General features: G+C 38.6%; 1 protein-coding gene across 5 annotated transcripts in view; it reads left to right on the top strand.

The window, feature by feature from the left end:
• ZC3H13 (zinc finger CCCH-type containing 13) overlaps positions 1-19,571 on the top strand; it is a 48,994-nt gene that overhangs the window by 19,476 nt on the left and 9,947 nt on the right. For all 5 annotated transcript variants that reach the window (XM_030444171.1, XM_030444180.1, XM_030444198.1 and 2 more), the window contains 11 exons: positions 1,493-1,632; positions 2,384-2,544; positions 3,759-3,956; positions 5,450-5,623; positions 7,701-8,011; positions 9,041-9,505; positions 10,502-10,684; positions 13,265-13,808; positions 14,902-15,005; positions 15,420-16,457; positions 17,480-17,995. In XM_030444171.1, coding sequence (XP_030300031.1) covers positions 1,493-1,632; positions 2,384-2,544; positions 3,759-3,956; positions 5,450-5,623; positions 7,701-8,011; positions 9,041-9,505; positions 10,502-10,684; positions 13,265-13,808; positions 14,902-15,005; positions 15,420-16,457; positions 17,480-17,995 — 3,834 coding nt within the window. The remainder of the gene's footprint in view (positions 1-1,492; positions 1,633-2,383; positions 2,545-3,758; positions 3,957-5,449; positions 5,624-7,700; positions 8,012-9,040; positions 9,506-10,501; positions 10,685-13,264; positions 13,809-14,901; positions 15,006-15,419; positions 16,458-17,479; positions 17,996-19,571) is intronic.

The raw sequence follows: 19,571 nt of genomic DNA, 5'->3' as shown, positions 1-19,571 counted from the left end.
CCAACCAACATAATTCTGTGGCTCTCTCATTAACAAGGGCTCCATTTGAATCGGCATAACAACTAACAGTAGGAATTTGTGAACTACTCATCTTCTGAAAACACTGCCAGTGTGGTTAAGAGTCTTGTATTGCCTTACACAGTCTTTTTTTGTGTGTGGTTAAGAGGTGATTTCATCATCCTTGTTGAAAATATTTGTCTGTTTAATGTGCAGATAAGGTGAAGAAAAGACTGTCCTTGTTTTCTCCTCTCTCCCTGGAGTCTTCCCATTCCACTTTTGTTAGAGACCAAGTGCTCCTGACAGTGAAATTGTTTGCTTCTAATGAACTGCAGTGTTTAAGTAGTTGTGTAAATATCAGTAGTTATATTATTGCAAGAGAAGCAGATGGGTGGACTAAGAAAGAGCTGTGCTCTTAGAAACTGCATCTCTCTCTAAGCTGTTCATGACACAGGAAAGGCAATTGGTAGACTGAGTTTAGTTACTACAAAACCTCATATAGTTCCTGCATATAGGAAGGGTTATAATGACTTTATAATGGAGTCATCTTTTCTCTGACAGTAATTTTCCTAGTGTTTTTTGAGCATTAGTCTTAAATAGCCATAAACAAAATAAGAAATGTAAACAGTGTAAAGCTACTACAATTTTCAGTAAGGTTTCAGTTGCAAGGCTTGAAGCATGTAGTATTAACTAGCTATGACAATGAAAAAGTGAGAGAAATAGTACCTTTTCTGATTTAAAAAGGAAACAGTAATGTTTTAAAATCAGAAATAAACTCTTGAAGTGTGTTTTTATCACAGAACATTAGGCCTGAGCAGGGTCATCCAGTGCAGGTCACACAGGAACGTGTCCCAGGGGGTTTTGAATGTCTTCAGAGAAGGAGGCTCTAACATCCCTGGGCAGTCTGTTCCAGTGTTCTGTCACCCTCACAGCAAAAAAGTTTTTTCTTATGTTTATGTGGTGGATGCTTATGCAGTGAAAGATGTCTAGACTTCTTTTATTTTACAATCAATATGTACATGTAATTAAATTAGTGTGTTAATTGATTTCTGGGGTACTCTGTTAACTAAAACCTCTAGCATCATGCATCACTATTTAAATCCATTTCATGTGAGTTTTCCCAATTTATTAGTTTGGGTACATATTTTTGGTATATGTGAAAACAAACTAATTTAATTTTTTTTTGTTATTATTATTCTAATATAAATTAATTGTTTATTTGGTTTCCTATGCTACTAAATAATTGATGTCTCTGAAAGAGGGGCTTTTTTTAATGAGGTCTAAGAATTTAACTGCAGGTTATATGGAACTAACTTAACTTATTTCAAACTTACAGACATAATTGGAGAAGAAATTTGCCTTAGCTTCATTGTTCAACTCATGCAGAGCTTAAAATTCAAGAATATCTTCATACTTAGCATCCAGTATTCTAAGTATTATTATTTATTTGATATTATTATTTACTAATCGATTTACTTTTTTTATTTTAATGAAGATTCTGATAATGGAGATGTTAATTATGATTATGATCATGAGCTGTCTTTGGAAATGAAGCGCCAAAAGATTCAGAGAGAACTCATGAAGTTGGAACAGGAAAACATGGAGAAACGAGAGGAAATAGTCATTAAAAAAGAGGTTTGTATTATGTAAATGTGAAATCAAAACAGTAATTCATCAGCTACTTCTTAGGTTTCTAATTCTTTCCTGGAAGACCTGAGCTTCCTGCACTATAAATGCACTCTTGTATCACGTAGTAAATAAATGACACCCGTATAACTTAGTAAGTGACTTGATTATTTATTGGTTGTGAGTATCTGGTCCATCATCCAGCACCGTAACCAAGTTTTATGCTTTGTGAAGTCAGCTTTTAAGTGAGTAGGATTTCATACATTGTATTGATACAAAACTAATAAGACCTTCAACAGAGAAGATTTGTAGCAGAAAACACAAGGCTTAATGTTTGTCAAGCTCTTCCAACATGTCTGATAGAAACAGAGTAGAGACAGAGGCTAAGCTCCAAGTGTTAGAAACCCTAAAATTTGGGGGAAGCTTGGGGAAAAAAAAAAGGCTGAAAGAAGGCCTTGCGTTTTCAGATAAACATGACTGCTAACTGGGAATATACTGATTTTAAAGTCATTTACAGATTTTGTAAGGTATTACATGTATTATCTTTGCCTCCCCCACCCCTTTCCTGTCCTGTTCCATTTATGGTGTTCTTGTGAAATCATGTGGTGAGTTTATTTGAGGTAGATGTGTATGATGAGGTAGATGGTTATGATCTCAGATGTAGACTGGAATTAAATTTACATATTTGACACATGTATCACCATGCAGGTAAACTTCTGACAATCAATATCTTACTGATTAATGTATTCTTTTCCTCAAGATTTCTCCAGAGGTGGTTAGATCTAAATTGTCACCTTCACCATCACCAAGAAAGTCTAGCAAATCTCCAAAGCGAAGATCCAGTCCCAAATCATCATCTTCAGCTAGTAAGAAAGAGAAGAAAGCATCTACAGTATCTTCTCCACTTTTGGATCAGCAAAGGTCAGTATGCGGATGCTTCTTGTGAGAAAGTGAGAACAGAGAACCACACGGATTTTTATTGCTGGGGTTTTAATAATGAATGTGGTTTTTCAGGGCTTTGATTATGTAACGTCAGGGGAAGGTCTCTAAATTGTGTAGTGTAAAACATCTTCAGAAAATTGCCCATTGTTTTCAGTTGAATAATTTAATTATTTACAAGCAGTTCTTTTCTCTTTGAATGTTCAGAGTCTCCAGAAGGTGATTAGGAAATACAGATGATTAAAAAGTGGGAAATGGCTTTATTCGAGATATTGAAGCTTATGAAGTAGCTCACCTAGATAGAAGTAAAATGTCTAAAATTTGGCCAACTGTACACTCTGTTGGTATTGCATATTGCTGTTCAGAAAGTTGTTTGACCTTCAGGGCAGGAAATTTCTTAGAATTCAGGAGGGGGCAAAATGTAGGGGATTTAGGGGGTAAAGGAAAAAATTAAGGATGGGGTAGGTAAAAAAATCACACAAAGTTCAAACTGGGCTCCGTGCCACAAAAAGTCAGTCACCGGAACCTCTTTCTAGGGATCTTTTGAATCACTGTTTGCAGCTTTTAGATAGGAAAAAAAATTACTGCCACAATATAAGCAGACAGATCTGCATTTGCTAAGCAAAAATTTCCTAGACAAAACCATGTTGCTTCCATGAGAACGTAAGGCATGGACTAGTATGTTATTGATGTTCAGCATGCAGTGGTACTTTATATGGAAAATTATGTACTATTTGATATTGTGAGATGCAAATTCAAAGATATTTGGATGCTGAATCAGGTAGTTAATATTAAAATAAAGGCATGAATTGTTTGAGCCATTTTGTGCATGTGTTTGGGGTATTTCATTGCAGAAATGGGACTCTTAACAAGATTCTCTGTTATAGTGTTCTGGTCCTCTAATGTATGCAGTTCATGCAAGGGCTTTTTAACTTGAAAACTGTTTCTGTATTAGTATTTTTGTTCAGTTCAGAAGCAAAGGAGATGAATTGAAGGGCTCAGTGTGAGTTTTTATCATCTGCATACACATCAGTCAGATACAGCTACTGAGTCCTGCTTGCTGATGGAGTGGTGAAATCTGTCCTGAAAGCTTCAAGGTCCCTTAGGTTATAACTTTCCTGCCAAAAATCTCAGAAATCATCTGACATAATTTGCTGTCCTTAATTTTGCTTCCTCTCCTGTTCATCTGTCTCTAGGAGTTCTAAAAGTAACCAGAGTAAAAAGAAAGGTCCCCGTACCCCTAGTCCTCCTCCTCCAGTACAAGAGGAAACTTCCCTGGGGAAAAAACACAAAGAGAAACATAAAGCAAAAGAACGTTCAGAAGAAAAGGCAAGGGATGTGAAAGAGAGAGGGCGTGACTTTGAAAGGCACAAGGAGAAAAAAGAGAAGCAGAGGTAAGTTAGTTGCATTATTAGCTTTTAACATTATTGGAACCTTGTCTTTAAAGTTACAGAGAACAGTGAGTAAGAGATTTTTACCTGCCTGGCCAACAGCCTTTTCGGTACTGATTTAACTTGCTAAGGTTGTTACCTGGATGGATTGGTAGACTATAATGTACAGATTGGTAGGCTTTAATTACATAACTTAGTAAGTTTGTAAAATGCTCTTTTGAGTGATTCATTACTTTTCAGGAAGTTGGACCTCCACCAGTGGAACAATTTGTTTGCCAAAATCTTTGTTGAAGTCATTCACTTGCCTAAATTTCACTTTCTAAATTGAGAATTGCATGTTTAACCTCTCCCTAATCATCAGTAGATTGTTTTTGCAGTAGTCAGACTACTGTGAAATTTTTGATTACTTTGCTTTTAAATATGTACATATCTCAAGTGATGGGCAAATATAATACATCCTCTTAGTTTCAAGAAGCATGGGTTTCCATTTAAGTTGAAAAATACAAAATATGCATTTTCAAGTCCTTTATTACATTGATGAATGTAGGACATGTGTTTTTAAGTGTTTATTTTCTAGCTGGCATAGCAAAGACTTAAGTGCTGGAAGACCAATGAATTGTGTATTTTTAATTGATTAAATAAACTACACCATTCTTTGAAATGTTCTTACATTATATCCCTCAGGCTTTCATTCTCTGGAAGAAGGTCATAAGCAGTAGAAAAATAAGCAATGCTGAAAGCTTAAAAGAGAATACTTGTCTTACCATTGTACTAGAATCAGTATTGCCATGGTGACTTGTATTTCAAGTCATGGGCTTTTTTTTTTTTTCCTAAATTCTAAAAAATAAGAAATAATGTCAGATCTTTGTGATGTACAGTAAGGTAAGTAGTTGAACATTCTGAAAGATATTTTTAGTTCATTTGTAACTCTGATTAGTGTTTGAAAATGTCATAGAATCGTAGAATTGGCTGGGTTGGAAGGGACCTCAGAGATCATCAAGTCCAACCCTTGATCCACTATCACTGCAGTTACCAGCCCATGGCACTGAGTGCCACATCCAGTCTCTTTTTAAATATCTCCAGGGAGGGAGAATCCACTACTTCCCTGGGCAGCCCATTCCAATGTCTGATCACTCTCTCTGTAAAGAAATTCTTTCTCATATCCAACCTAAACTTCCCCTGGCACAACTTGAGACCATGCCCTCTTGTCTTGTTGAAAGTCGTCTGGGAAAAGAGACCAACCCCCCCCTGGCTACCCCCTCCTTTCAGGGAGTTGTAGAGAGTGATGAGGTCTCCCCTGAGCCTCCTCTTCTCCAGGCTGAACAGCCCCAGCTCCCTCAGCCTCTCCTCATAGGATCTGTGCTCGATTCCCTTCACCAGCCTGGTTGCCCTCCTTTGGACCTGCACTGGTTCTGTCTTGGGGTTGTTTTGTAATTTCTTAGAAATGTACTAATGCCTTGTTACGCCTGTTAAAAAAGCCACTGTTTGTTTTCCAGGGATCCCTCTGAAAGCTCTCACAGACAGAAGCGCTCTCCCAGTCCTGCAGATCGTTCTGGCAGTAATTCTTCCCCTTCCAGGGAGTATTCCCCACCTGCTGCCAGGCGAAGACAAACATCCCGAGCTCCAGCCAAGTCAACCACTCACAAGCACAACTTCTCACCCTCTCGCAGGTAGGAGGTCAATTGCATGCGTTTTATTTCCATTACAAGTTATCTTTTACAACCTTTCTCTGTTATTTTGACTACTTGTTTCATATGTGTCTGTTTGTGCCTCAAACACTTGGGCTCTGAGCCTCTTTTTTTGGTTAAGTTACTACACTGAGAGTACCTGTCATGTCAAGAACATAAGTCATTGTGCAAGCTATTATCTATCAGTTCCTCTCAAATTTTTTCATTTCAGGTGAAACTTCAAGTCTGAAATGATACATGGTCAGTCTGTGTTCCTCTGGGAACTTTTTTTTTTCTTCTTTACCTTCCCCCTTGTTAACATATAGAAAATGTGAGAAGTCATCTATCTTGGAGATGGGGAAGGAACAGTTTCTCAGTTCTGAAATGGGTGAGGTGATACACAGATCTTTGATCTACACATCTTCCCTGAAAAGCAAATACAGCTGGCTAAACAGTACAATACAAGGAAAATTTCAGAGACCCTTCTTGCAGGAAGGTATTATTCTTCTAGTTCAAAGGGCCTTTAAAAAAAAAAAGTATTTTACTGCCTGTTAGAAAGCAGGAGGCTTCTTACTTTTGTCTGAAGGAATCTTGTAAGCTTAGGTTTAGAATGGCAGTGCTAAATACTGCAGTCCTGGATTTTCTAATGGAGGGGGAGGCATACTTTCTGTACTTCTTTTGAATAGTGGACAAGAAAAGCAAAATAAAGCCCATCCATTCAACAGTCAAGAGTTGTAAGCATGCTCATCTGCTGCTGTAGTGACTCAGTTCAGCTGGAACAATGTTGTATTGTGTTAAGCTAGATGTCACTGGTGGACATTTTCACTAAATTGGATTGTTTACAGGCAAAGGAGTAGAGCAGCCTTGTTCCCCCTTCAGCTGGCATTAGTAAGGAGACTGAAAAACAAATTTTTAGTATCCTTTTCCCCACCTTTTTCTAACCTATTGCAATATTTTGCTCATTACTACCTGCTTGAGGATTCTGTGTAGGCATATCAAGTGCTGTGCAAGGGACTATTAAGCAGGGAAGATAAATGGACCTTCTTCTAGAAGCAGGGAAGAATACTTTAAGTGTTTTCAAATGAAGCAGTTTCATCTATATGATCTGAGTGTTTAGTTGAAGTCACCAACACTGCACAAGGACATTCAAAAGCAGAAACTTAAATTACTTAAAATTAAGTGGGATTTTTGAAAATGTGTTGTCCATGAATGCTTTTTTCTGACGCCACTTCGGAGTTTTCTCATGAGAGAAGGTGCTTGCAAGTTTCTTTGGTGCTAATAAGAGCAGAGAGATAAAACTGAGCTCAGACTTAAAGTGTGTGTTTGTCCACATTTGACTGTGTGTGAGATAATGTATTGTAAGGAAATGTGTTTACTGTTGTGTAAATAATCTTCAGGCAACTGATGGGAGTTTGAAGATGAGAAAGACTTTGTATTTTTTTAATTTTTGTTAGGTAGGACTTTTCCTTGTTTGTGTAAATATTCTTGTGTGCTAAAATTTTAAGTTGGTATGCATATGATTTTTCAGGATCCAGGCCTAAATCGTTTAGAGATCAATACTTTTAACTGAGGAAAGAAGTTAAAAATTACAAGAGGGAGACATTGTCACTTTCTAAAAAATGGAATGCATTGGAAACAAAAGAAAAATTGCCCTTAGGTAACACTGTAAAAGTTACCTGCCTGATTTTACCAGGAACTCCAAAAAAAACATTTTACATGGAAAAAAATAATTGTTCTTGGTTTGGGGGTGGAGGAGATGATAATAGTTTTTTTGACTCCTCCCTTCCTTTCCTAGGAAAGCATGGTAGCTCTGTAACACAATTTTGATTGTACAATTTATTCTTGGACATTAATTAAACAGTAAGTATTTAAAGATAAGCATACTTGGAAAGGATATCCTTGGTATGGATAACTGGTTGGATGGACAACTCATTTGATGTTTTATAAAACAGCGCTTACTTTCAGCAGGGAGAGGGTAGAGAAAGCACAAACTATTTTAATCATTCTCTTTTGTAGAGTATGGCAAGAACATTTCAAATCAAGCTGTTATATATCTGCCTGTTTTAACCCTTCCCTGCAGGTCTGCTTCTCCATCAGGTCAGCATCATTCTCCCATATCCTCCAGGCATCACTCCTCTTCGTCGCAGTCGGGGTCCTCTGTTCAAAGACATTCTCCCTCTCCCCACCGCAAAAGAACTCCCTCTCCATCCTACCGCAGGACAGCTTCCCCACCTGCAAGGAGATCTTCTTCTCCATATCCCCCACATGCCTCCTCTTCTCCTCAGAGGAAGCGAAGCCCTTCCAGGCACCGATCTCCTGGAAGAGAAAAGGGAAGACACGATCGTGATCGGACGTCACAGTCTCACGATAGGCGCCACGAAAGGCGGGATGGTATGAATGAAAAATAAAAGTAGCTCTTCAGAGTGGTTTTTACTGGTTTGTAAATTGCATTTGGAAAGCTGGAGTTTTCCAATTTTGGGCTTTTTATACACCTATTCCCCAATAGTTGGGAGCTGAAGAAAATCCTGGCTGTTCCTGGGTTGGTGGTGCTGTTTTCAGGGACCGTGCAATGGAATATTCCTGACAACTGCTTATATAGGCTCAGCTGATTGTAAAGATGCTTTAGGTGTTTCTTGTGTAATGCAGTTATGGTGTCAGTAGGTAAGTGATGTTCTCTTGCTATCAGGCAAGTACTAGTGGATCAGTCAAGTGATGGTGGGATACTTGTAAGTAACAATGACTTTTCTGTGAGGTGCCCAGTCTTCACTGACTGCTTCATGTATTGTCTTTTTAATTGACATTAAGTGAGGTCTGTGCAAAGAAACATTCATTCCCTCTGGAGATCTGTAAAACTGGTTGAGCAATCTGTGATCAGTAAACATGCTGTTTCTCTCTAGAGGCAGATTACAAAAAGCATGTGTCAGCTTTTTTGTAGTCTAGCTGTAAGCTTACCTTCCTGTAGCAGTAACAACATAAATACGTAATTTAAAACAAGCAGAAGAGACTTTTTCAGGGCATTGACCTCTTAAAAGCAAGTGTTCTATGTCTAGCAAAAATTTCCTGAAAATTGGAATGGAAGGAAAAAAGGAATCTATGATTGGAAGAGAAGTGATTCTACTTTAAAATCACTGAAATGTGTGACTCTCAGTATATTTGAAATTTATTTTTATTATATTATTGTCTTTTGAACATGTAAATGTTTGTAATGTACAGATTCAAATTGACAAAAATATCTTTAAAGTTTACTGGGTGTGTAGGTAGATGGCCAACATTGTCGTCTTCTGTTACATACTCATTTTGATTTTCTATGAGTATTTCAGAAGTATATTTTGATTGTATTATTTTAAGGTTATTTGCAGGCTAAATTTTTACTTCCTCTTTCTAAGCTAGGTATATAACATGCTTCTAAACATTTTACAGAAACCAGAGGAAAAAGAGAAAAAGAAAGAGAAACAAGAGATGATCGTGATTATGACCAGGATCAGAGTAATTCCAGGGATCATCGAGATGACAGAGAGTCTCGTGATGGAAGAGATCGGAGGGACACCAGAGACAACAGAGACAGGAGGGAGGCAAGAGAATCCAGAGACACTCGAGACTCCAGAGATACCAGGGATTACAGCAGAGATACCAAAGACAGTCGTGATCAGAGAGACTCACGCTCCACACGAGATTCCCACGACTACAGAGACAGAGAGAGTCGTGATGCCCACAAAAAGGATGACCAGTATCAGGAGGATTCACGCAGCTATGGAAGATCCCATGGCAGAGAGGAGAGCTCTCGTGCTGAATCAAGGAATGACTCCAGAAGTGACTCCAGAAATGAGAGCAGAAGTGATAGAACTGGCAGAAGTCGAGGCAGAGGTCCAGAATTATCTGACAAGGGTATTACGTGATTAAAAAAATTAATGTGTCCCTATAATTGGAGGCTGAATGATGACATTTATACTATCTTCTTTAGTATGGAACTGCTGCCAAATAGTTCATGCTTTTAAAGCCATGTTCAAATCTGTTGTTAAATTTGAACAGTCGCTTGAATTTACAGAACTTTTGAGAACTTCTGAGTTCTCCATTCATTAAAGGTGGCACAATATTGGTATTCTGCCATCCCATTTTAAAACAAATCCTAACCCTTATGCCACTGTATTTAATGTTTCTGCAACCCTAGGTTTTCCCATTGGCTACAAACACAAGAGGCTGTGTAATTGAAGATTTGTTGGGGGAAGTGTGTCTCAAAGTACTGGGCACCAGGTGTTTTTGTGTTCTGTCAAAAGCAACTTGCATGCCTTAGGTACTTGAAAACCATTTCTCACACACAGCCACCTTGCCCTGCCCCCACAACCCCACCCCTTTTTGATTAACAGAAGCAACTGTGGGATTTTAACCTTTGGCAGTATTTTTGATAGTCCAATGCACTTCGTAGAACAGCTTCACTTCACCTTTTAATCATCTGTAGTAAATATATTTTGGCCTTCTCAGGCTTGTTGTGACATTTTCATTATGGAAATGCTGTACAGCTTTCACAGGGAAAATTATCTCTAATTTGCTTATTTACAGAAAGCTGCACTTTGTGTTAGCTTACATCCTGCTCAAAAAATGTCGACTGGCTTTTAGACTCTTACATTTCTAGTCAGGAGACCTCATGCTGTGGATAAAGAATGGTTATTTCAAAGTCTTGAGTTTGCAGTTTGAAGATAACAACTTTACAATTAAAACATGAAATTTGAGTTGTTTGTTAAGTAGAGTTTCACAACTACAATTTCTATTTCTAGGATCAATTAATTCAAGTCTATTAAAAGTTTCTGATTCAATTTGTATAAAATATCAGTGTATTTCCTTACATGTGCAAACTCATCTTTTGTATTGACACATCTCCTTTAGGAAGTCGGGGGACTAGAGGCTCACAGGTTGACAGTCACAGCAGTAGTGGGAATTACCACGACAGCTGGGAATCAAGGAGTAGCTACCCCGATCGGGATCGCTATGACAGTCGAGATCAAGCAAGGGATTCCTCTTTTGAGAGAAGGCATGGGGAGAGGGACAGGCGTGACAACAGAGAAAGAGGTATTTTCATGTGTATTTTTACACATACATACATAGTCAAATGTATATGTAGGAGTGTTTGTTTCTCTCCCTCGTTTTATTTCCTTTGTCCTACACACTGCTAATTCCTAAATGACTCATTTGTCACCACACACTGGTCCTGTCCATGATGTAAGGTAATTTCTGTAGTAAGATCTCTCATTGGGGGTGCACACATGAATGCTATGGCCTTTCTTTCTTTCTGTAGCTAGATTTTGGCACATTGTTTTCATTCATCCAAGCAGTCTTCAAACAAGTTAAGCTTCTAGAGTTTTCATTATAAAACTTGAATGCAAAACATTTTTTCCTTCTCTTTGCCTCCTTCTCCACTTCATGCACATACACATGTAAGCCTAGAGTAATTTCATTACTGGTTCAGTTTGTCTCTATAGAAACATTGTACTTATACTGTAAGTTACTTCAGTGTGTTTTGGGGAAGGCTTGACTGCTGGACTGACTTAATTACAAATTGCTTACTCCAGAAGCAAGAGACACTTTAAATTATATTTAATTCTAAAATTTATTGCCTGGGGAATTTAATATTGATGAATGCTTTGCTGTGGTCAATAATAATTGGCTATTAAGTGTTGGTACAGATACCAGTCAGTGATCATAGAAAGAGTATGCAAGACTACTCTTTTTAGACACAGTATGCAGGATGTCACATTTGTGCACCTGAAGGTGAACTGTGTTGTCTCTAAGTATCAACTTTCACTCTGGAAAGTATTTGTATTGCTCACCAATTAAGAGGACAGGAGGAGTTAGGCAAATGAAAATAGCATGGAAATGAGAGGAGGATCTGTGAAGAATAAATGTAAAATTAACACTGTCTTTTCTCTAGAATTTGGATGAGGAAGTGACAAATGTGTTCTATCTGTGGTTTAACTTCAGTTTCTCAAAGGGATGTTTTGTATGCTACTTTGAGACACGCTTTTTGGGTCATTGAAATCTGTCTTATCTTCAAGGCAGGATTTAAACAAACAGCTTCCAGTCTTCTCTTTTCTTGCAGCCAGAAAATCCTAGTCTGAATGTGTCCTAGGGGGGGTGGTTTTGGCAAACTAACTTTCATCTCTTACACCTCCCCACCCCCCATAAATCCTAGATATATTGTCATATAATTGGTGATCAAATTAACATTTTTTTTAAAAAGCTAAACCAGGCATAGCCCAAACCAGAAATTCTGGAATAGATTCTCAGAGAAGTTGTGGATGCCCCCCTCCTTGGAGGTGTTCAGAGTCAGGTTGGATGAGGCCTTGAGGAACCTAGGCTAGTTGAGAGGCATCCCTGCCAATGCCAGGGTAGTTGGAGGAGATGATCTCTAAGGTCCCTTCCAATCTAAGCCATTCTGTGATTCTCTGAGCTGTTTAAAATCTAATACTTAGTATGCATAGTAAATCATATTATAATATTATAGGCACCATTTAAAGAACATGAAACCTTTTCATGGAATCAATTGCATGGATTGATGATTTACTCATTTTAGAAAGAAGTGTTACATCCATAGCAGAAATGTCACTCAAGTTTGCTTTTAATTTTACCTGCTACCAGGGGAGCATTAAGTCTTTGCTAATTCAGTCAAGAGATGAAAATTGATTAAATTGTTGGAAATGCATGTGTTATTGATTTAGTCCTGTTGAAACTGCTCACCCCTGGTGGACATGGTTTCAGTTTTACTCTCAGCCTCAGAGTAACAGACCAAAAAATACCAACTGCTGTCCATGCCATTTTTTATTCTTTCATGTAGTGCTTTTAATATATACCATGGAAAAGTAGTTTTTTGATTTGTTGTGGTTTTAATATTACTAACATCAGCAGAGAAATTTTTAGTGAGGTACCAGATTTAAAGAAATATTAAAAAACTATATCCAAAACGTATTTAATAAATTGTAACTAAATCTGTGGGAAGCAGATACCATTAGGTAAATGAAGTTTCACTGCACTTCTGAATCAGTAATTTTCAACATTCTGATCCCTTGTCTGAACAATGAAAAATTCATTCTGAGACTGTAAGACACTGCAGTGAATACATATGGAAACTTCCAGCAGTTCTGCTTCCTGAATCTCATCCTTGCCTCTCCCCTTCTTGTGGGTTTGGTTGTGTGTTTCTGTGCAGGGATTTCTGCTGTGATGAGGCAGGTCAGTTTTTTTTTATTTGTAGTAGCCTTTACTAGTTTAGCAGCTTCTTGTAAAGACCATGACTCTTAACAGCTTTGAGAGGTGAAATTTTTATAACATTTCACTTGTATGTCACCCAGGCTTTTCAAGATTTTATATGAGATCTTGATTTATTGAGTAATTCTATTGAGTAATGCAAATTTTTGTAGTAACTTTTGGATAAAACAGGGAAAAACCACTCCCTAAATGTTGAAAAGTATTTCAGAATTAATACTGCTTTTTCAGTTTCTTCTTCACCAAAGAGACTTTCCAAGTTTCTGCAGGGAGTTGCTTTTTGTTTAATGCAATCCAGTATCTGGATTGTCAAAACAATTGCTGTCCTGGGTTTTTATTAGTGTTGTGTAGGTCCCGTTAAGACTTGACAATGAAATGTGCCTCTCCTCACAGATCAGAGAGCCAGCTCACCAGTACGACACCAAGGACGGAGCGATGACCTCGACCGGGATGAGAGGAGGGAAGAGCGTCGGGCGGATCGGGCGGATGACAGGAGAGATGAGAGGGCCCGGGAGAGAGAGAGAGAGAGGGAGAGAGACCGGGAGAGGGAACGAGAAAGAGATCGGGAAAGAGAAAGGGAGAAGGAAAGGGAGTTGGAAAGAGATCGTGCTCGGGAACGGGAGAGGGAGAGAGAGCGGGACAAAGACAGGGATCGGGAGCGTGACCGAGACAGGGACCATGACAGGGAAAGAGAACGGGAAAGGGAGAGGGAGAAGGAACGAGAGCGAGAGCGGGAGGAACGAGAAAGGGAGCGAGAGCGGGAAAGAGATAGAGAGCGGGAACGAGAAAGGGAGAGAGGTCGGGACAGGGATAAAGAGAGAGAACGCCAGAGAGACTGGGATGACAAGGAAAAAGGAAGGGATGACCGTAGGGATAAGAGAGAAGATATCAGAGAAGAAAGAAGTTCAAGAGATGTCCATGAGGAAAGAAAGTCCAAGTGAGTTGATCTGAATGCTGCTACTTCAGTTTAAAAGAAACCTAAACAAGCAACCCCAAAAATGCATTCTTTTACTGTTGAGTTCAGTAAGTTAACAAGCAGGAGAGTATCATAAGGAAGAAGATTCCATGTTTATGCAGAGGCCCTGTCTGGAGCCACATCTCCCCTGTATCTATGTGTCACATACTGATTGCCCAGAATTCAGTACTGTGCTGATGATGTTAATCTGATGCTCTGTTAGTGCAGAATCGTGGAACTGCCTGGGAACTAACAATTTAGTCAGACCATGTCATTTCCCCTTTTAAGTATACTTGTGTGTCCTTGTCTTTAGTCATACGGGCATTCTTGGAAACAAACCAGCAGAATTTTGTACCCTTTATAGCCTGGAAATCCATATAGCAACTAACTAGGTCCAGGTTCATGACTTGTTCATTAAATTTCTGTGGAACATAATCTTATCCTTTACACCCGTAAATTTTCAATACTGGAAGGCTACCAGTGAAGGTGTGAACAGGATCCCAAGGAGATGTATGGTGCTTCCTTTTTCCAAATAGCACTCACTCACTATTGAGTTTTGGTTTTTTTTTCATTTAGTACAATAATATTTGCCTTGTTCTATCACTAAGAAGCAAAACAGTGTTGCCATGAAGTGCATGTCTGCTTTGCTTGGAAGTTATTAAATAATTAGTAGCTTCTGTGTCAGGGCATTGAGGATTCCCACAAATCAGCCATTACAGGCTCTCCTCCATCCCACTTGACGAGAAGTGAGCAAGCATCTAGGTGGGAACATAGCTACCAGCTGGGGTCAGCTCACTGCAAGGATCATTGCCACAGGAAAAAACTGATATTAATAGTTTTTTGTAACTTTTTATGCTGTGAAGGTAGTTGTTATAAGTTTTTGAGATTTAATTAAAGATATCTTACAGTTTTGGAATTACAACTCGGGAAACTATGAAACTTCTGGCATCCTCCTATGCGTTGTCTTCTATATGAGGTGCTTAGACTTCAGGGTTTATATTGGTGATGAACTCAATTAATGAATGTTTTCTTCAGGAATCCTGAAGAAACTTGACTGAGCATGTTTGTTCTGCAGGAAGCGCCACAGAAACGGAAGCAGTCCAAGTCCTCGTCAGTCACCCAAGCGTCGCCGTGAGCACTCTCCTGATAGTGATGCTTACAACAGTGGAGATGATAAAAGTAAGTAGTAGTGGGCTGTCTCTGCTGTTGGGTTCATCTTATCCTCCACTTATGGAAAATGATCTGTAATCTTGAAAAAAAAAACATGGGGAAAGCTTTTGTAACATTCTCTTCCCCTTATTTTTATGAGCCACACCATTTTTCTTAATCTGCGTGTTAGTATTTTATCATAATTTTGTTATTATGTGTTAAGTCTACCTGGTGATAGTGGCTTCCACATCTATTGTTCAAGATGCATATTTACCAAAATAGAAATAGTCTGTTGCTGCTGCACCAGTGGATAAACTGAGGTACTTAACTGAAATAATAGATTATATACTTTACTTGACGCTTTTTGGCATGCACAAGATTCCAAATTGTCACCTACTCTGCTTTTCTAAAGAATACAAGTGCATCCTTTTTCCTGTTTTGTAGATGAAAAGCACAGACTCCTGAGCCAGGTTGTTCGGCCCCAGGAATCCCGGTCACTGAGCCCCTCTCATGTTACAGAGGAGCGGCAGAGTCGCTGGAAAGAAGATGAGCGAAAATCAGACAGAAAAGAAAGTTCCCGGCGTTACGAAGAGCCAGAGTTTAAAGAAAGGGTTTCTTCATCAGATAAACAAAGGGAACAGCCAGATGCTTCAGAAAGCTCTCGGTCCAGGGTTCAGGAAAATCTTGGACACCGCCCCTCTGAAGAAAGAGATGCTTCTGATAGACTGCATGATGACAGCAAGAAGAAGTCCAAAATACAGAAAAAGGCCACAAAGAAGAAAAAAGACGATGACAGTGGAGTGGAAAGGTACACTAATGAATCAACCACTGAGGAGAGCCAGGTCTTTTCACCCAAGAAAGGTCAGAAAAAGAAGAATGTAGAGAAAAAGCGTAAGAGGTCTAAGGGTGATTCAGAAGTTTCTGATGAAGAAATTGTTCCACATCATAAAAAGAAGAAAGGCCCAAGGACTCCTCCTGTAACAAAAGAAGAATTGGTTGAAGCGGCACCCGGAAAATCTGTGGCAGAAGTCCCCCAGAAAAGAGAAGATACAACGTTTAGTGACTGGTCAGATGAGGATGTTCCTGAACGTGGTGACGTTGTTGTTCCAGAAAGAAGCACTGAGGACTCCCATAGAAAAAGTCACAGGACAAGGATAGAAAAAGTGGAAGCCCCTCATGTTACTATAGATGATGGACCACACCGTAAACCCGTGGATCAGAAGCGCAGCAGCAGCCTTGGTAGCAACCGGAGCCATGCCTCAAGCAGACTTAGATCCCCTTCCAATGAGTCAGCTCATCGTAGTGGAGATGACCAGACTGGACGGAAGAGGATCCTACATAGTAGTTCTAGAGACAGGGATAGGGATAGGGACAGGGACAGGGATAGGGATAGAGAGAAGAAAAGCTTAGAAATCACTGGGGAGCGGAAATCCAGAATTGATCAGTTGAAACGTGGGGAACCCAGTCGCAGCACATCATCAGGTAATAAGAGACATTTTGGTGAAACTGAGCTTTTGTTCTGTATAAAAGTGCAAAGTCCCAATTCATTCTTGCCTGGCCGTACATTCTTTTAATTTGTAATCAGTGTGAAGGGTAAAGGAAGTGCTGAAGGTTTTACAGTTCATTGTAAAACTAGGGTGAATTCAAATTCCTGCAAAAGCTAATCCTTGGTCAGCAGGAATACCACTTACCAATATCACTTTGTTTATACATTGCCCTGGGAATAAAGTAATTTGTAGGAAAAAAAAAAGCTGTAGAAAGAGAAAATGCATATGCTAACAGCACACCAAGGTAGTTTTGTCATCTAAATAATGTTTTTGAATTCATCAATAGCATTATTTTTGATATGGAAATTCTGAAGTCTATGCAAAATGAAAATGTTCTCTCCAAGGCAAGAGATCCGTTATCTCAGGAGCTATTTTCACAGAGTTAAATCTGTCATGGTTCCTGTTAGGCATACTGTTAATGCATACAGAAATCATCTTTGTTACAAATCAAAATAATGTTGATTGACTTGTTTTGTGTAGTTTATGCAAATAAATTCAGAAAAGGATAAAATGTTTTAAAATTTAAAGAGCATAATTAGGAAAATATCATTCTTCTAAAGTAATTTAGTTCTCTGGTTGTATGCCTGAAGTTATTTTTCTGAATTTATTGTTTGCTAACCTAGGTATTCCTTGCTTTTAGCAAACATGTTTTGAAAATCTTGAATTTTGAGATTATTCTTCGGTCTCCACCCCCACTGCCTAAATTTCTGAGTTTAAATGGTGTACCTTTAGTCTGGTCTCTGTCATAGTAGAAAGTAGCCACTAAAATTCCTCATTTGGAGTGCTTTATATTTTTTAAGTAAGGTTAAATCTATAGGCAATCTGAAGGCATTAACTTGAAAGTGATGCTTTTGAGAAGCATATTTTCACATCTGAGCCTTTAAGATGCTTTGGTCTGGTAAAATTATATCAGATTTACATGCTGTAGTCACTCATATATTTAAATTTTTTATTCAGATCGTCAAGATTCAAGAAGCCACAGTTCAAGAAGAAGTTCTCCTGAATCAGATCGTCAGGTCCATTCCAGATCTGGGTCCTTTGACAGCAGGGAAAGGCTTCAGGACCGGGATAGACACGAACATGATCGAGAACGGGAGAGAGACAGAAGAGAGGGAAGACAGAGAGACTGGGACCGGGATATTGACAAGGAGTGGCCCAGAAGCAGGGACAGAGAGAGGCTCAGGGAACGAGAGAGAGAGAGGGAGAAGAGAAGGGAGCTGGAAAGAGAGAGAGAGAGACAACTACCTGATACTTCTGAAAGAGAGAGAGACAGAACTGACAGAACTCTTGAAATCGCTCAGAAAGAATCAGCAAAGCACAGTGAAACAAAACTGGACAGAGATCATGAAAAGGAATTTGATGGTGCTTGTCGGGATCCAGCAGCTTCAGAGAAGGAAAGAACAGACAAAGATTTAGGACCCTTGCAAGGTTTTGAAGATGGAAATGAGGCTGAAAAGGTTGAGAGTTTAGAAGGTGAGATATTCTGGGAAAGAACCTGGGCTGACAGATGTTTTATTCTCTCCCTTTTAGCATAGTGCTGAACTGAGCTATGTCAGAAATTTTCCACTGAAAGGCTTATTTGCTTCAGTTTCTCTAGTTTGGAAGCAGACACAATAAGAGAGAATTCTGATGAGTGTCTTTCTTGGTGTTAATTATGTTATGCTGTTTGTAAATTTTTAAAGAAGTCTTGAGGTAAAGAAGCATAGGTGATATGAGGTGTAATTTTACCAAGGTGTAACATTTCTGAATAGGCAGTTTGCTAAAGAACACCACCAGCATGAGATTGCTGTGTTATATATTTATTATGTGTGTATATATATATTTATATATATATATGCATATATGTAAAAGATCCATTTCTCAGTTTGGAAGTGACAGGTAGTGAGTGAAAAAAACAGTGCTGACTTAGAACTGTTTTTGGAGTTTTTCCCTGCAGAGCCCAATTATCATAGAGGGGATTGTCTTGACTAGCAGGTGAAACATATTTATGGTGTGGCAAAACAGTCTAAAAATGGCTTTCCTGAGGTGCTGTTCTTAAATGCAGACTCGCTTTGTTGTTCCTAATGGTACTGGGCAAAACAGACTCCAGACTAATTTATAAAGTAAGGGGTAATTAAGTGTTTGTCATGTGGATTAGACAGCTTGAGCTTTGCATGGATAGGGATTTAGAGAAGGACTTTTAACCTATATCAACAATGTAAAAGAAGCAAGAATCAAAATCCACAATGAGCGGTGTACATTATTGTTATGTTCAGGAAGGTGGCTCTTTTGGTCATTGCAGGAGTTGTTTTCTCTAAAATCTGTTGATAGGAAAAAAGGCATTTGGAATTTTTGCATGTTTGGGATGATAAGGCTTGAAGTCCATAATCTTCAGAAAGAGAAATTAAGCTTTTGTAATTGTACACAAGATAACAGGACAGTGTTGTATTATATTTGAATGCTTAATAAAAATTAATCAGTAGATGTTCATTGTTAACCTTGGGCAGTTAAATTGAATGTTGTCTGGAGAGGATGATGAGGACTATTTACTACTTATCATATCTGCTACCTGATTGCTCTCAAAGTGGTTCTTGAGGTTGACTGGTAAAATTTAGGAAAGTTCCATTTAAGGAGATTACCTGTGAAGTGCAAGCACTTGTCAAAGATAGTGTTTGAAGTGTGAGCATAGGGGGGCATGCTCTGTCTTGCTGTGATGGACAGTATTCAGCAATTGTTAAGGTAGAGGAAGGAATGGTGCAATAATCTGAGAGAGCTATGTGGTAACTTCAGAGAAGGGTTGGTGAAAGGCTATTCCTAGGTGTATTGCCCTTTTTCCAAGAGGGCTGTAACTAAGCAGGCTGTGGGTTTTAGGTCTGGCATTTCAGCAGTCTTATAAGTGTTCTAATATGTATTCTTCAATAGTTTTCTTCTAAATTCTCTAAATATTATCAATAGGAAAATACATCATATTTGGGATTATTTTTAGAAAAGGAAATGTCTTTTGTAAACTGTTAGATAGCATTCCATTTTATTAAAGTATACTATGCATAGCATTTTATAAGGTTTAGTC

The sequence above is a fragment of the Calypte anna genome, chromosome 1 (assembly GCF_003957555.1).
Source record: "Calypte anna isolate BGI_N300 chromosome 1, bCalAnn1_v1.p, whole genome shotgun sequence".
NCBI lineage: Eukaryota > Metazoa > Chordata > Aves > Apodiformes > Trochilidae > Calypte > Calypte anna.
The sequence above is the reverse complement of the archived record's forward strand: the minus strand, read 5'-3'. Positions and strand labels throughout refer to the sequence as shown.